The sequence below is a fragment of the Alosa sapidissima genome, chromosome 12, assembly GCF_018492685.1.
Source record: "Alosa sapidissima isolate fAloSap1 chromosome 12, fAloSap1.pri, whole genome shotgun sequence".
NCBI lineage: Eukaryota > Metazoa > Chordata > Actinopteri > Clupeiformes > Clupeidae > Alosa > Alosa sapidissima.
In genome coordinates, this window is record NC_055968.1 from 22,114,696 (window position 1) to 22,130,391 (window position 15,696).

A 15,696-nucleotide genomic window follows, 5' to 3' on the forward strand; every position below is an offset into this window, starting at 1 on the left:
GTATAGACAATACACGTGGACCTAACCCTAAGTATTGTATGGGTGCTGTAGCCAGTTGCGCCACAGCGACTACCGCGATTCTATCTTCTGAATACATTAACTACTGCCCAGGTGGCAGCATATAACAGAACACACCAGAACCAGATCTGATCCAGGCTCAGCTGATCAGCTGTAGAACCAAGACCAGCTCCAGCTTAGCCCGTCTGCTCTCCCATTCTCGCTCCCGCCTTGCTTAGCCCCCCCTCCCTCAGTTCCACATGCTCACGTGTGACAGGTAGAAACAAATGAAATCTGACTGTGCGCTAAGGGCTCTTGAACACACCCCTTCACTCCTGGGCTGAAGAGTGCAACGAGATGCACAACGCTTCTCATCTTCACGGGGGTTTTGGCGGCCACTCCGTGTTCCGCGTTCCCCGTCTGTCCCCTGCCTAGGCTCCCGTCGGGTCCTCTACTCATTTCAAAGACTACCTAATTACAGGCTTCCCATCATGTGCCGGCCTCTCATCGAACAATACTAGAACCGGGGAATAATAATGCGATACAATTACCCCTCTGTTTCTTCCAGCCCTGGAAGAAAATGAGAGGTGGCAAAATAAGCAGAGAGCAAAAATAGAGCCACTTGATACAGGGCATCATATATTCATAAGGATGAGGACCCACTGCATGTGTTATTCCCCTCCAAAGCCCAGCGTCTCAGTGAGGCTCCATATTAATGATTATTCCCACTCCCGAATTAATGACATGGAGAATGATTGCTTTTTTCCTGGTCACGACACGAGTTTGAGCACACAGTGCATAGGCTGAGGCCTGAGGAGATGGCGTGCTTATTGTCTGTGTTGTGTTGTGTTGTGTTGTGTTGTGTTGTGTTGTGCTGTGCTGTGCTGTGCTGTGCTGTGCTGTGCTGTGCTGTGTTGTGTTGTGTTGTAGACAGAATCAAATCAAATTGCAGCTCTGTCTGTGTGAGAAGAGAAGAGATGAATTTTGGAGGGTTATCGTGAGGTGTTTTCTTCTTAAATATGGCCTACCTGTGTGAGCTGTTAGCTACTGTGTGTGTGTGTGTGTGTGTGTGTGTGTGTGTGTGTGTGTGTGTGTGTGTGTGTGTGTGTGTGCGTGCGTGCGTGTGTGTGTGTGTGTGTGTGTGTGTGTGTGTGTGTGTGTGTGTGTGTGTGTGTGTAAGGAGGTATGTGTAGGTGAGGTGCCTGTTGGAATGCCTTTGTGCTCCCCAGTCCATTTATAACTGACACCCTGACGGTGTTCCTCAGCAACAGCGTCTATTTGTAGATATAGCACATATTTCTCCTGCTTTCAACACTCCCTTTAAATGTGGAAGTGCTTAACGGACATCGCTATGTTCTTTATGGAATTACTATGAAAAGGTAGATGATCCTGACATTTGATGCCTAGTGAAATACTGTATGTGTTCATCTTATATGAGTGTGGCCTGTGCCTGGTGCGTTCAAAATAACTCTTTTTTTTATTGTGCAAACGTATGACCTGTCTTAACGCAAACAAGCATAAAATGTGTTTACAGGGCGTTTAATCTCCTACATTGTGGTCGTCTGCGCTCAAGGCTAGGCAACAGCAAATTGCTCGCAATTTTGACCATGCTTGCCTGTTGCCATGGCGATAAAACCAATCCGCGCTGCAATTGCCATAGAAACAGGAACAAAATGTAAAGTATTGCAGTGCAGCTCTTGAAATAAATAGCCTCTCTCGCTTCCTCTCTTTCTCTTACTCTCTTTCTCATTCACTCTCTCTGTCTCTCTCTCTTTTCCTCTGTCTTCTCTCCCCTCTGTCCATTGCTCTTTCGCGCTGCTCTACAGGTGCCTACCCACGACTGTCTCTGAGCTTCAAGCTGAAGAGGAACATTGGCTACTTCATCCTGCAGACGTACATGCCCTCCATCCTAATCACCATTCTGTCCTGGGTCTCCTTCTGGATCAACTATGACGCCTCGGCTGCCCGCGTGGCATTAGGTAGCCCACACCCCGACACACCACACCACCACCCCCCTCACATTGTGTGTCAGGTGTCAGACTAGAAAAACTCACTGAAGCAGACTCACTGGCCTACTTCTATTTGCAGTGACAAGCTCTTTGAGGAGTGTAATTGTGATCACAAGTATGTGATGAGAAGTTGCTAATTGAAGGTTCAAATTAATGATACAATTTTTAACTCGAGTGTTTTCAATGTGAATGACAGTGACAATGACAGTCAATGTAAATTCTAGACATGCATGGTATAATTCTGGGGGAGGGGGAATCTTCTCAACGGGCTAATATCTGCCAATGGACTTGGATGTTTTGGATTCCATAAAGGCAATAATATTGGGTACTTTTTCCCAAGTGAATACGATGAACATTGTTGAGCATAGTCTTAAGGCACCCGACAGAGACCGAATCTCCTGTTCCCAAGGGTGAGGACATGGTGACAGTAGCCGGGCACCTTCAGCAGAAACTGTCTCAGAAGTAATGGATCTCCCCGGGGCAATCCCAGGCAAAAGGCATTACTATACAAACCTGAAGCCATGGCTTGGTAGTTACAAGAAGGTCTACTTTCTACTCGTCCCATCTCCTCCTCATTGCTGTCTAACCCCCAGCTATATAGACATATCATGGATAGCCAAAGCACATGTGACATTGGGCTCTGTCTGAGTTTGTCTGTGCACCTGATAAAGATGTAGACATGTCCCTGTTCCTCCTCAAAGGTGTCTCAGTAATTTCATTCATGCTCCCAGCCAAAGTCTCCTCCAGCAGCGACAGCTCAGTTAAGTCTGCCCTGAGCCTACTGTGGCTCTTCCCATATAAAGTGAATAGGAAGCCATAGTCACACACACAAACACTCTCTCTCTCTCTCTCTCTCTCTCTCTCTCTCTCTCTCACTTGACATGCCAGACTTTTTCCCTTACTGCCCTTCCATATGTCTCCCATATAGCCATTGCTCAGCCAGATATCGGATACCTTTGCATAATGTTGATGGCAGAAAACAGATGGTATAATGTTAACTTCCCGTGGGTTTTTGAGTGTGTTTGTGTTTGTGTGTGTGTGTGTGTGTGTGTGTGTGTGTGTGTGTGTGTGTGTGTTGGAGTGTGTGAGTGTGTGTGTGGGGGGGTAGTGCCTGCATGCATCTGTGTGTTTCCATTTGCATTTGTGTGTGTGTGTGTGTGTGTGTGTGTGTGTGTGTGTGTGTGTGTATGTGTGTGTTGGCGTTTGCATTTGCATGTGTGTGCGCGTCTATACACAGAGTGTGTGCATGCACGCAGTTGTGTATGTGTGTGTGTGTGTGTGTGTGTGTGTGTGTGTGTGTGTGTGTGTGTGTAAAGAACCTCCAGGTGTGTGGCAGCATGCTCTGGTGATGGATGCTCCCCACCCCTGGCTCTCAGAGGGGGCTTGGTGTTGGCTGAAGGGAGGCCTCTGCTCATTAGCCATGTTAAGGAGAGGAATGAGAGCACTTTGCGGCAGAGAGCAGCCTCCTGGGACGTGATTCACCTGCACCTGCCGCTCCCGCTGCTGGGAAGATGCCCAAAAGGCCCCTGTTCTCCTCTTCTCTTCTCTCCTCCTTTTCTCTTCTCTCCTCCTCTCTTCTCTTCTCTTCTACTCTCCTCTCTTCTCCTCTCCTCTGCTCTCCTCATCTGCTTTATATTTCCTTCCCCCCTCTTTTCTCTCTTCTTCTCTTCTCCTCTCCTCCGTTCACTCCTCTCCTCCCTTCTCTATGCCCTCGCTTTCCCCCATTCCCAGAAAAGCGTGGCCTTTTGGGAAAAGCGCAGTAGATCAATGCGGCTGCTAAACAATTACATTTAAACTCCATTTCAATCCCAGGGCATGCAGCAGCACCAATGAATCTTGTGTTTAAAGGCCTTGTGTCTGGGCACTTCCCCCTTGCTGCTGCTACTGTGGCTGTGGTGGTGGTGGTCTATCCCGCAGGCTGCAGTAGTTCATCTGTCTTATCAGAAACAGCCCTAATGTGGAAACATGCTTCAGGAAGCTATCACAGACCCCAGCCCTATATATTTTTTTTATTTTTAGGGTCCTGACCTGTTTGGCCTCTGCGAGGCATTGAGCCATCAACAGAGTAAATCACTGAGAATCACTGGAGCCAAGGCTCTGGCCAGTACAGTATATGCTTGAGATGTGCCGTTCCAGGAAGAAAGAAATGTATGGTGTTATTTAGTTGCCTTAATTATGCTAGCACATAACATGACGTGTTTCCGGTTGGAAAAAATACACAGAGAGCGTAGAAAGTTTCAAAGCGAGAGCGAGCAGAAGACAGAGCCGGTGACCAGCCCGATGGGAACGTCATTTCTGTCCTCTCAATCATAATTGTTACAGTTGTGATAAAAGTTCCCTCAGTTTCTGTATTTACACTCTTGATTCCTGAATCTGCGCTAATTTTCATTATTTATGCGCTCGCATAATTAAGGCAGCTAACACCATAGAAACGGTCACACATCTATTTTAGCCTTAACAAAAAAAAACCTTTGACATAGGTTCAGTGTATTTACATAAATAATTCACTCACATGAGTAATTAAGGGGCTATAATATAGTGCACTTCTCAAGTAAGCACATACTATTATTATCTCTGCTGTATTCTGAACAGTAGATGGACACACAACAAAGACTTGTCATATGAAGTACACTGACCTAATTGATGAATTCATGTTTTTTAATTACACACTACCTGAGGCTACTTAAACTGAGGTGTTACCACAACACACACACACACACACACACACACACACACACACACACACACACACACACACACACACACACACACACACACACACACACACACTAAATAACAGGAGGCTGCAGGGCTGGGCTCCATGAAGGGAAGGGATAGGATGGGAAAAGAAAGGGAAGGCATTATGTGTCCGGTTAGGTAACTTGTGCGCTCTTGACTCCGCTGAAGAGCTGTGATCCTCCCCTGCTGTGCCCGACTCATGCTGGAATCGATCCCTCTCTCGCGCTCCCTGTCCTCTCGGCACCCACACACACACACACACACACACACACGCACACACAGGCACAGGCACAGGCACAAGTCGGCCTTTATGTAAGCCCGAGCGGACAAAAAACACACCCACGCCTGTCCCTAGCCTATTCTGGGGACGCAGACCTTTCAAATCAAGGTAAAAAATAAATAAATAAAATCAGAGAGGAAGCATTCAGGCACCAGACATCCTTATTTTTTATGCTTTGTAAAATATTTTGGAGTGTGTGTGCGTCTGTGTGTGTGTGTAGGTATGTGTGTGGGTATGTGTGTATGTGTCTCTCTGTGTGTGTATGTCTGTGTTCCATTACATTTTCTTATTTCCCTCCTGTTTTGACTTGCACTCAAGATGGAAAGAAAATATTTCTCCTCCCAATAGTACCCATGTTATGTAAGACATGTTTGGTTGGGCTGTTCCGTGAAGAATGTGTTTCCAGTGATTTCAGCACGTCCCGCTTTCACCCAAATCTCTCTACAAAAGATCACAAAGTTGGGCACAATCAAAACACTTGGACTGGGTCTTGTCTTATGATGGGGAGTTCAAAGAATGCTACTCAAAACTGCACTGACATTGATAGTTATAGGGCCAGTAATGTATGTAGTAACAGAATGCAAACGTACTGGGACTGAAACGATGTTGCAGTCTGGTAATAATGAATTCCTCTTAAGGGTATGTGAAAAGAAAAAGCGCTTGAGAAAAGCAGAAAACACTGCTTGCTCCGCTAATGAGTTCATCAACGTCCAACTGGTCATTGCTCACAACATATAAGTAGAGCATATGGCAGCCTGTCATTGGGTCTGAGGGCTTTCTTGTAACAGAAACACACACTATAGTCTCATTTGCACAGCTTAGGGTTCATCTGTACCCCTTTGCCAAAGACTCACAGATGAACACATGTCAAAACCATACATTTTTTATAGCAAGACAGTGGAGAGCTCTATTTAAACACTTGGCAAGCTCTATTTAAAACTTTCTGGAGGGTTCTGTGAATGATTATACTAACACTTCACAAAGTGTTGGCTGCCTCACAGTCTACTGTGTGTGTTACTGGGCACTTGAGATTAAGTGGTGTATCTTAAGTGGATATTAATGTTTTTAATTTGTTCTAATTTTGAGGCATATTTTAGCATATGGTCTGAAATGCGTGAAAGACCATATGCATGCATCAATTTATTAATTAGTGGCAACTGTCCAAGAAGCCTCATGTGAACAATAGCAGAGAGAAAGAAATTACACATATACCGAACAAAGTATAAACAACCTCCCAGGAAATTAATCCGAAAACAACATTATGAATATAATACATCTAACAGCAGGCTCAGCACTTTTCTTTTCTCATTCAGTTGCCAGCAATGATATGAGGCAAAACTGCAAACAAATGCTAATAGGGAATCCAAACAGTATCATTGCTGCCAAGCAGCAGTTCAGTCTTCACTAAAAAGGTAATGTCATTGTCAAAACAACAGCTTGTTTGGTAATCCCTCACAGTGCAGTAGGCCAACATCTCATTAAGGATATACAGTATATGTATATATACAGGTAGGTGTTTGGCCGGCAACTTTGTTTTGGGGGCTTGAATACTTCTTGCCAAATTTGGGGAAAATAAGCATAAGACCATTATGTAAAGTGAAGTCTATCTTCCATAGGTTTTGCTTCAAGGTTTTAAAGTGTCATTTCTTACCACAGTATCAGAGTTAGCCCCCCCCCACCACCACCACCATCAACGGCACATGTTTAAAAGGCTCCACTCCTAAAGCTAGGCCTGTCACAATGTAGTGGTGGTATCACCACAGACATGTTACTGGGGGCGTGAGCTGCTCTAAAGATCAAGTCGTTTCGCCATTAATGTCAGTGCTAGCTCTTAGCTAGAAACTATGAGAGATTAAGCCCAGCTGAACAGGTCTCATTCATAAGCAGTGCAGTGTAGTGTGGAGACTTGCCTGTTGAGTGCTATTTTTCACAGCTGCACCAGACTATCAAATGTATCCATTTACAGAATCCGTGTTTCATAATTGAGTCAGACCTGCAATGTAGTTGGAAAATCAGAGCATAGACGTATGGAAGATTAAGCTGTGGCACTACACTGATAGTGTGTGTAATATAACTGAAGACAGAAGCTGTAATATGCTGTTTTCCATAAATAAATTCAAGGTACCAGTATGGTTGCTAATATTAGTCACAACTTTTGCCTGACAACTGGAAAATAGTTGCTGAAGACTACACAAGCGAGCATGACAGCTAAGCATGTTTGGTGAAGACATCTAAGATTTTGCACACAACATACAGCACATGATTATATGCCTGTAGTGTGGGGAAAATGTAGAAATGATGATGTGAATATGCACTGTTATGTTACCATGAAACGTTAGTTGTGGAGACTGAATTTGTTAACACGGGTAATAGTGTTCTGAGCAGCATCATCATCATCATTGTAACACAAATAGAAATACTGTTGTCTTAAATTACTCTCTCGTTTGCTGGGCAACTGACTTGGATGGCATCCACTTGCCCTCCCAGCCACCCCCTCTCCCTATGATGAAGCGCCCCTTCCAATCCCCAGCTGTGATATTTATACATCACAGAGGGGGTGGAAAAAAAAGGTGTGAATTTAAAAGTGTCATGTGGATGACAGCCTTGGAGTAATCTTAATGCTAGGGTTGCTCGTACAAACGAACGGGGGCAATGTGACTTTTGGAAGATGGCCAGGAGAGGCATCTCTGTTCAGTATACGCGAGCGTCTGATAATCATCGTGTTCTGAGGTGGCGTGGCGCGGCACGGCACGGCACCACGCTGGCTGGGGCTCAGTGGCTGCTTGACGCTGAGCCACGCGCTCGGCGCTCTCTCGCTGATTGTGACTAACGCGTGACTCAGAGCAAATAGAATTGAATATCACAGGGCGGTGCAGCAGGCAAATATAAACCGAATTGAAAACTACTGTCTGGGTCAAATATTAATTCTATGCGGTCTGTGAAAAGGGCTCCGGCTATGAAATATGAATATCATAGGAGGATAACAAACAACTCAGGGACCAAAGACAGAAAGAGAGAGAGAAAATAAAGCAGGGCCTTCGTGGTCTGAGCTTTTCTGTGTAGGTTCAGTAGGGAGACCGCTCATCAGCCATGCTGTTTTATTCTGTATGGGATGTTGATGAATACATAGATCTGGCCTCAGTCCTATATGATGCATCTGCTGTGATTAACTAATTAGGTCAGACTTCCAGCTAAGCTTAATACCTCAAAGTGCTGCATGGCATGACTTTTAAGAGGCTCATTAAAGGTTGAGAGGTTGTCAGTGACATGAGAATTCCTCTTCGTCTTTTTCTTCTTCTTCTTCTTCTTCTTCTTCTTCTTCTTCTTCTTCTTCTACTTCTACTTCGTCGTCTTCTTTCTCTCCTCATGCATGACAGAAATGCAAATGATGAATGAATTTTTGTGTTAAAAAATAAATGGATGAAAAGGAAAAAAGAGAGAGAGAGAGAAGGAGGGGGTGGAGGTACATTACAAGTGATCCTGCTGAAGGATTCAAAGGCCTGTGCCACATATCACGGTGTGTGTGCATTTGAAACTGTTCGACACGTCATGAATAAATGATTTAGGTTTATCAGAGTTCTCATGTACCTGGCATTTGAGCCCTGCCAATCGAACAGCTCTCAGTGTGCGCCACCCCACTGGTGCTTCCAGATTCAGCGTGGGTGGCGGTGGCGCGAACCAACGCTGTTTGTGCGAAGAGGCTTGGTTCTCATCCGAGCTCCCTCTGTTCGAATTTCTCTCTCTCTCTCTCATTCTCTCTTTCTGTGAAGTGTCATATTTTTTATGTTGCAATTTCAAAGCTTCCTGCACAAGTTTCATGTTATTCTTCAAATGATCCTGGGGGTTATGCATGTTACTGTTATAGCAGCACATTCCATAACATCTCTTTTATTTTGCTGTGTATCAGCTGCTGTGTTGCTTGCTGTTCATGATAGGATTTGAGGTTCGACACACATATTCTAATCAGAATGAATTGTCCTGCAGGTATAACCACTGTGCTGACTATGACTACCATCAACACCCATCTAAGAGAGACGCTACCCAAGATCCCTTACGTCAAAGCCATAGACATGTACTTGATGGGCTGCTTCGTCTTTGTCTTCTTGGCCTTGCTGGAGTACGCGTTTGTCAACTACATCTTCTTCGGGAGAGGGCCACAGATGCAGAAGAAGCTGGCGGAGAAAGCGGAGAAGGCGAACAACGACCGCACGAGATACGACGGCAACCGGGTAAGGCTCGCAGAATCTTACCATATCAAACGTCTATGTGTTGGAGTTTGGACTTGAAGCAGTAACTCTCTCAGAAAATATGTGTCGTTATTGGTAGCTAATGCTGTTATGCTTCAAGTTACAAAGGCACAGACTGGGTTGAGATTCTAGAATCTTTCTTGAAAATGCTTCGTTATATAATACAACATATGTAACTGTCCATTATAACTATCACAGCTGTTGAGACCTTTTTGTCCTGACCTTAGTTTCATTGTAATACTCCTGTAATCCTTCTCAGTTGACACATCTTTTATTTGCTGTATAGGTTTTGAGTAATATCTTTTTTAATTAATCTAAATTGATACATCATTTTGAAACGTAATGGTAGAATTTAGTGCTACTAGGAATCCTCTCCATTTAAATAACCCTTCAATATATAATTAGAACTGACACCCAGCAAGTCCTTCAGGACAGTTATGATATCCACCCTAGTGAGTTACATAATGGGCTTTGTCACGCTCCAAAGACCAGCAGTGTTCTCCTTCTAGTGGCTGCATCAACATTTAGAAGGAGTGGACTATTTCCTGAGGTGATCACCTTGCTCAACCGAAAAGCTCCTCGCTTACCACAGGTCATAAGTGTGGAGTGAGGGTCAAGTCCTTAGGTCTCTAAGACTATTCTTCAGTTGGGGTGGAAGATGAATGAGAAATCTTTTTTTTTTTTGTCCTGGCCAGTCCGTTCAGGAGGGGGGCAATTGCAAGCCATCGTCTGTTAAACAGTCCAATCAGGTACAAGGCCACCGTCACTCCCAAGGGGTGAGTGTGTGTGTGTGGACTCAACTGGCCATCACATTTATATCTGTGGGCCTCCTCCTCCACCTACCCCTGCTCACTCCGAAACTTTGCCACTACTGTGCAAAGTTTGTTGCTGCCCCCCCCCCCCCTTCATTGATTAAAGTGACACACCAAACCATTGTGTCGATCAGCTGTGCTGTTCCATCCTGTGCGTATAATGTACCGCGTTGGCCTCCTCCACCCAGTTTCTCTTTCACCCTCGCCCTCTTTCTTGCTCATGTATGCCATTCACAGATGCTTCTCTCTCTGTATGCCCCTGCTTATTGTCCCCCTGTTTAAATGTTCCAAATGTGACAAAGTCTGTTTACAACAGAAGCATTAAGTTGATTAACTCATTGATTGATTGATTGATTGATTGATTGATTCATTCATTCATTCATTCATTCATTCATTCATTCATTCATTCATTCCATCACTCACTCCCAGGATGTCTTGTTTCCTTCCTAGTTTCCTAGTTCTTGTTTCTGTCTTTTTTTATTTTATTTCCATCTGAACCCATCAGGAACAATGATCCAGATTATTACTTGGATGTTTGTGCCGTAATTATGTTTTGTTGAATTATTTATTACCGGAGAGATTTTAGAGGTCAGAGCAAATAGACAATGAATTTGTTGGAGGCATCTCCTATGGGAAATAACCTCGCCATGTCAGCATTGCTCTGGAAATACAGATTACTTTTCCACCTGCTACAATAAAGGACTATATGCTATGATGGAACAAATCTGCAGAGCTTAATGCCTCTGGCGAACACCTCGTTTTAGAGGATTTTTTATCAAGTATGAATCAATATGATGCTCCCAGTGTTGTTTTTTGCTCAGGACATTGTGTTTGGCATACAACATAAATCTGAGTTTATTGGGTGTACCTCTTCTACTCCAAGTATTACTCCTGATTCTTTTTCACTTACAAAGTCATTGAACATTGCTATGAGAGGCCCTGCTCCTTGAGAAACAATGTCACATCAACTTGACAAATAGAGGATTTAAAGGTGCAGTGTATAGCTTTAATATGTCCTAAATAAAAATGTGTGTAGATCTACCATAGCGGTGCAGCTGTCAAGAATCTGAATGCACTGATTTATTGTTTGTGCATGGAATGCGTGTATTTGTGCATATGTTTGATAAAGATAAGCTTAACTACTCAAAAGCCTGTAATAGATTATTAGAATGCACCTTTTTGATTACTGTATGTTTTTAGAAATATGTTACTATTTAGAGTTTGTTACTATGGGTAGTAAGAACTACACAATTCATGTAAAGAATGAATATTTCATTCTAAGGTTGCACATTACCTCTTTCTTCATCGTAACTCTCTGAGAGTTTACACGTATGGGATTTACAGTTGACCAGCCAGAAGACTTGGTCCATATATGGTCACCATTTAATTTCATAGGGACTAATTTATTGAAGCTCACTTTGATTTGGGGATGAAAAACTCAGAATCTGAAGACTTTGCACATTGAGTTAGTTTTTTAAATGTTTGCCCTCCAAGTAAAGGTTTGGTTACTGATGTATGCTCAATGGGGAAATCTACTACATATCACTCAACCATTTTTACCTACCATCTAAAAACATACTTGCTTTTGTCATATATTTGCCTTTCATACATATGTATTTGTCCAAACCTTAGACTAAATGTTCTTAGGTAATCTATACTAAACACTTAATTAACTAATAATAAAGTACAGTAGACTAATGTCAGTATATAGAATCACATGTTTAGGTCAACATACAGTATGTAAGGTATAATATTGATACCTTCCTAACTGCATATTGTCAATCACTTAAATATGAGCACTGTATAAGTACACTTTCAATCACCTAAGTAAGAGCACTGTATTAGTACACTTAATGTGAAGTGCTACCTTATACTGCATACATAGTAATATAGTATGTATACATAGTAAGCATAGTAATAGCACAGGCATTGGACAATAACATGAATCATCATCTCAGAACAGCAAAGGTGGGTAACCCCAGCTTCATAAAGTAAAACTCCCACCATAGTCTTACCTGTGTACCTAACATGGTTAGAACAAAAAAAATGTGTTTGGACGTTTCTCAAGCTGCGTTACCCACCTCTGCAGAACAGAGATTGATGGTGCTGACCTCATCCTGATATTTATAATGTTATAATGTACTTCACAGGTGGATGCCCAGGGCAACATCCTCCTGACCTCCCTGGAGATCCACAACGAGGTGGCCAGCAACGAGATCACCACCACGAGCTTGAGCGAGACGCGCAACTCCTCCTCCATGGTCTTCGACAACTCAGGGATCCAGTACCGGAAACAGAGCGCTCCGCGGCATGAAGGCCGGCGCAGCATGGAGCGCGGCGGTGGCGGCATCCACCCCAAGAAGACGCGGCTGCGCCGGCGCTCCTCGCAACTCAAGATCAAAATCCCCGATCTCACAGACGTGAACTCCATCGATCGATGGTCACGGATAATATTTCCCTCTGCTTTCTCACTCTTCAATTTGATTTACTGGATGTACTACGTGAATTAATGCCACAGATAGGATGCCCCCCCCCCCCCCTGTACCCTTTTACGAAGACTCATCAAGACAAGAGACGTGTTTCAGCGCCATATAATTGTTATGTTCTGATTTTTTCTATTTGCAAACTCTGGAGGCATGAGAGCAGTGTTCTTGGATGATGATATGCACTAATATGGGCCAATGCTGTACGTCTTTTCCGTGACGAGAAGCTGCACTGTTCTCTTGGTGAACATACCCATAAACACACATCTTTTTAACATAGCAACACAATGAGCAGTGCCAGCACCAAGACTTTTAATTTTGTAAACATTCTTCTGTACATACACACGATAAACTCTCAGAAGCCTTTTTGGACTTCTCGCATGATGCTCCCAGCGACTCTCCCCCTTTTTATTTCGAACACCCTACAAAGCAAGACATTAACTCAGACCTGACGTTGCTATAGTGGAAGGCATTATTCACACAAATGCTTTATGCCAATATACTCAATAGCATTCAAATGTCGAGATCAATGATTGCCATTGTCGCCATGTTGAGTTTAGATAATGCAATATACTTAGGGCTGTGGGTTTTGATAAAAATGGTTTTAAGGTTTGGTGTTTTTTCTTCATCCACAATGCTATGTTTTGGGGTGTACAAGTTACCATATTACATGAAGTTACCATATTAACACGTCACAACAAGCGCCAATTTGTGAAATACTTTCGAAAGATGATTTCCATTTGCCTTCGTTTGATATGATTGTATGCCACACACAGTTCACCGTTTCCTTGCAAAGTGCTTCAGTATTTGCTCCCAGTGAACAACAGTGCACTCTACATTTTTTCTGCATTTTATGGTTGTTTTCACACACAAGTTGCTCTTAAAAATCACAGGCTATGGAAGATCAATGGAAATATTAGTTTGATGGATCCTGGCAAGAGAAAGTGATTAAATATTTGTTGCTCAGAGTTTCACTATGACATTTTAGTGACAAACAGACATTGATGTGGATTTGCAAATGAAAACTTGGCTGTTCCAGAAAGAACACCTTTGGCCAGAACGTGTGGCATTCTTTGAACGGATTATACTGTAAGTCCCTAAACTTGAAAACAAATATATTCAAATATTTGATTATTATGTTCCTTCGGGGTACCTTGTTTCAAAACATTGAGTGATATTACACTTCTTTTCACTACACAGTTTATGTACTAAACACAAAACTTGCCTCAGGTTCCTACAGAAAATGCTAGTAATATTGAAAATGATCCCCATCACATATTTTTGCTATTGTTAATAATATGCATACCCATATCCATGTACTCTTTGTTGTAATTATTACTTTGTAATATAATCATACTGTACATGGTTACTTCATAGCTGTTTTACTTGATATTATGACAGCATGATATTATTTTGTCACAGGTGACTATGATTGTTCCTCACAACCGACTTTAGTCACAGCCAAACATTAGGAACTGTGGATCTTGCCGAGGAATAAATAAGTGATGTATATCACATTGCTATACAGAGTCACAACCCACAGTCACGTCCACAGGATTATTGTATGCTGTCTGCCATGTCAGGTTGCTTTACGGTTTTGTTGTGTTGCCAGTTGCTCACCATAACCTTTATTGCTCCTCTTCTGACTTCTGTTGTGTGTTGTAAATATATGCCACATTATCCAGATATGTCTGACCACCCTTCTCTATTTTTGAACCAGTGTGTGTGTGTGTGCGTGTGTGTGTGTGTGGGTGTATATGAAAAAGAAACAGAGAGAGAGAGAATATAAATAAATAGAAATAGTTTTTAAATAAATGAATAAATAAATAGAATAGTTTTTAAGGGACATCTTGTTACACTGGTTTGACTTAAAGACGTTCCCTTCCATGCAAGGTCAGTTTTAGCTTAGTAATGTGCCAAAGGTGTTCGTTCATGTGCTCATATTCCTGGCTATGTACAGTACACTTAGGGATAATCACAACAGATACAACATTCATGTCTACACTATAGAGAAGAACAACCTAAAATACTGATTTTGGAACAAAAAGTACACATCCTATGTTTTACTGCCTATCATGCCTGCCCATCAGTTTAAGGATATATGGTTCAAGGTGCTTTCCATTATTTCATTGACTTAGAATGATAAAATAATATAAATCAAATTGCAAGAGCAAATTAAAGAAAGCATGAGGTAATGCCATTGAAATACCATTCAGGCCAATATTTTTTTCCCTCTAGCATGAACTATTCTTATTTCAATCTTGGGGACACTCACAGATACATACCTTCACCAGCCCATGCAAAATACACATCTGAAAGCAGATCTGTGGTGTTCAGACATATTGGAAAATTATTAATTTCTCTACAGACCGGCAAAATCAAAGTTATCATTCTCTTTAATGTATTGTCTTATTGTGATTTTACATGTCATGTAATTTACATGAGGCATATTTTGTCAGTAGAAGGAAGACATGTTACACAGTGTAAGATGTATATGTGTGTGTGTGTGTGTGTGTATGTGTGTGAATCTAGGCTTATGTCAGTGTGTGAGTTAGGCAAGCTCAACGTAGCTGCAAATAGTAATTTTCTCTTGAAGTTGGCATTTCTATTAGGTTTCATAAACTGCAAAACTTTGGACTTAAGTCTTGGCCTGCAGAGCTCAAGTGTTAGCTAAGGACGCCACAAAGTGCTGGCTGTTCTGTATGATGTAACAACTTATGTGCGAACATTAACTGGACAAAAGCTATCATCTCTTGTTTTTTACTCTGAATAATTCACCATAAGTTCACCATCACAAAGGCAGAGTTAAGTTCCTATAGCACAGATGCAACAAACAGGCCCAGACCAAAACGATTGTGGTTCATACCAATTTATTTCTCACAGCCATGACACTTACACCATAGCGGATGGTGGGCTTCAGAATCCCAGACCACACATGGCCTGAAATCATTTCTGGAACCCTCTTCCATCTCTCTCTCTCTCTCTCTCTCTCTGTCTCACTCTCTCCCACTAATTTCCTATTATATCTTCAATTTTCTATCAACAGAGGCTTGAAAAGCCCGAAACTAATCTTAAAAAAGGAAATGAAATTAAGACAGTAAACACCCTTGAATGGCACAGAACCCATAC

The 15,696-nt window shown here is 42.5% G+C and overlaps 1 protein-coding gene across 2 annotated transcripts in view; it reads left to right on the forward strand.

Moving 5' to 3' along the window:
- The window catches only part of gabrb3 (gamma-aminobutyric acid type A receptor subunit beta3), a 77,165-nt gene extending 62,912 nt beyond the window's left edge, over window positions 1–14,253 (forward strand). The window contains exons 9-12 of one of the 2 annotated variants that reach the window (XM_042057455.1): window positions 1,824–1,976; window positions 9,010–9,254; window positions 9,968–10,048; window positions 12,235–14,253. In XM_042057455.1, coding sequence (XP_041913389.1) covers window positions 1,824–1,976; window positions 9,010–9,254; window positions 9,968–10,048; window positions 12,235–12,594 — 839 coding nt within the window. In that variant the 3' untranslated portion in view covers window positions 12,595–14,253. The remainder of the gene's footprint in view (window positions 1–1,823; window positions 1,977–9,009; window positions 9,255–9,967; window positions 10,049–12,234) is intronic. The other variant, XM_042057456.1, reaches the window with a different exon arrangement.
- Window positions 14,254–15,696: the final 1,443 nt, after the last annotated feature.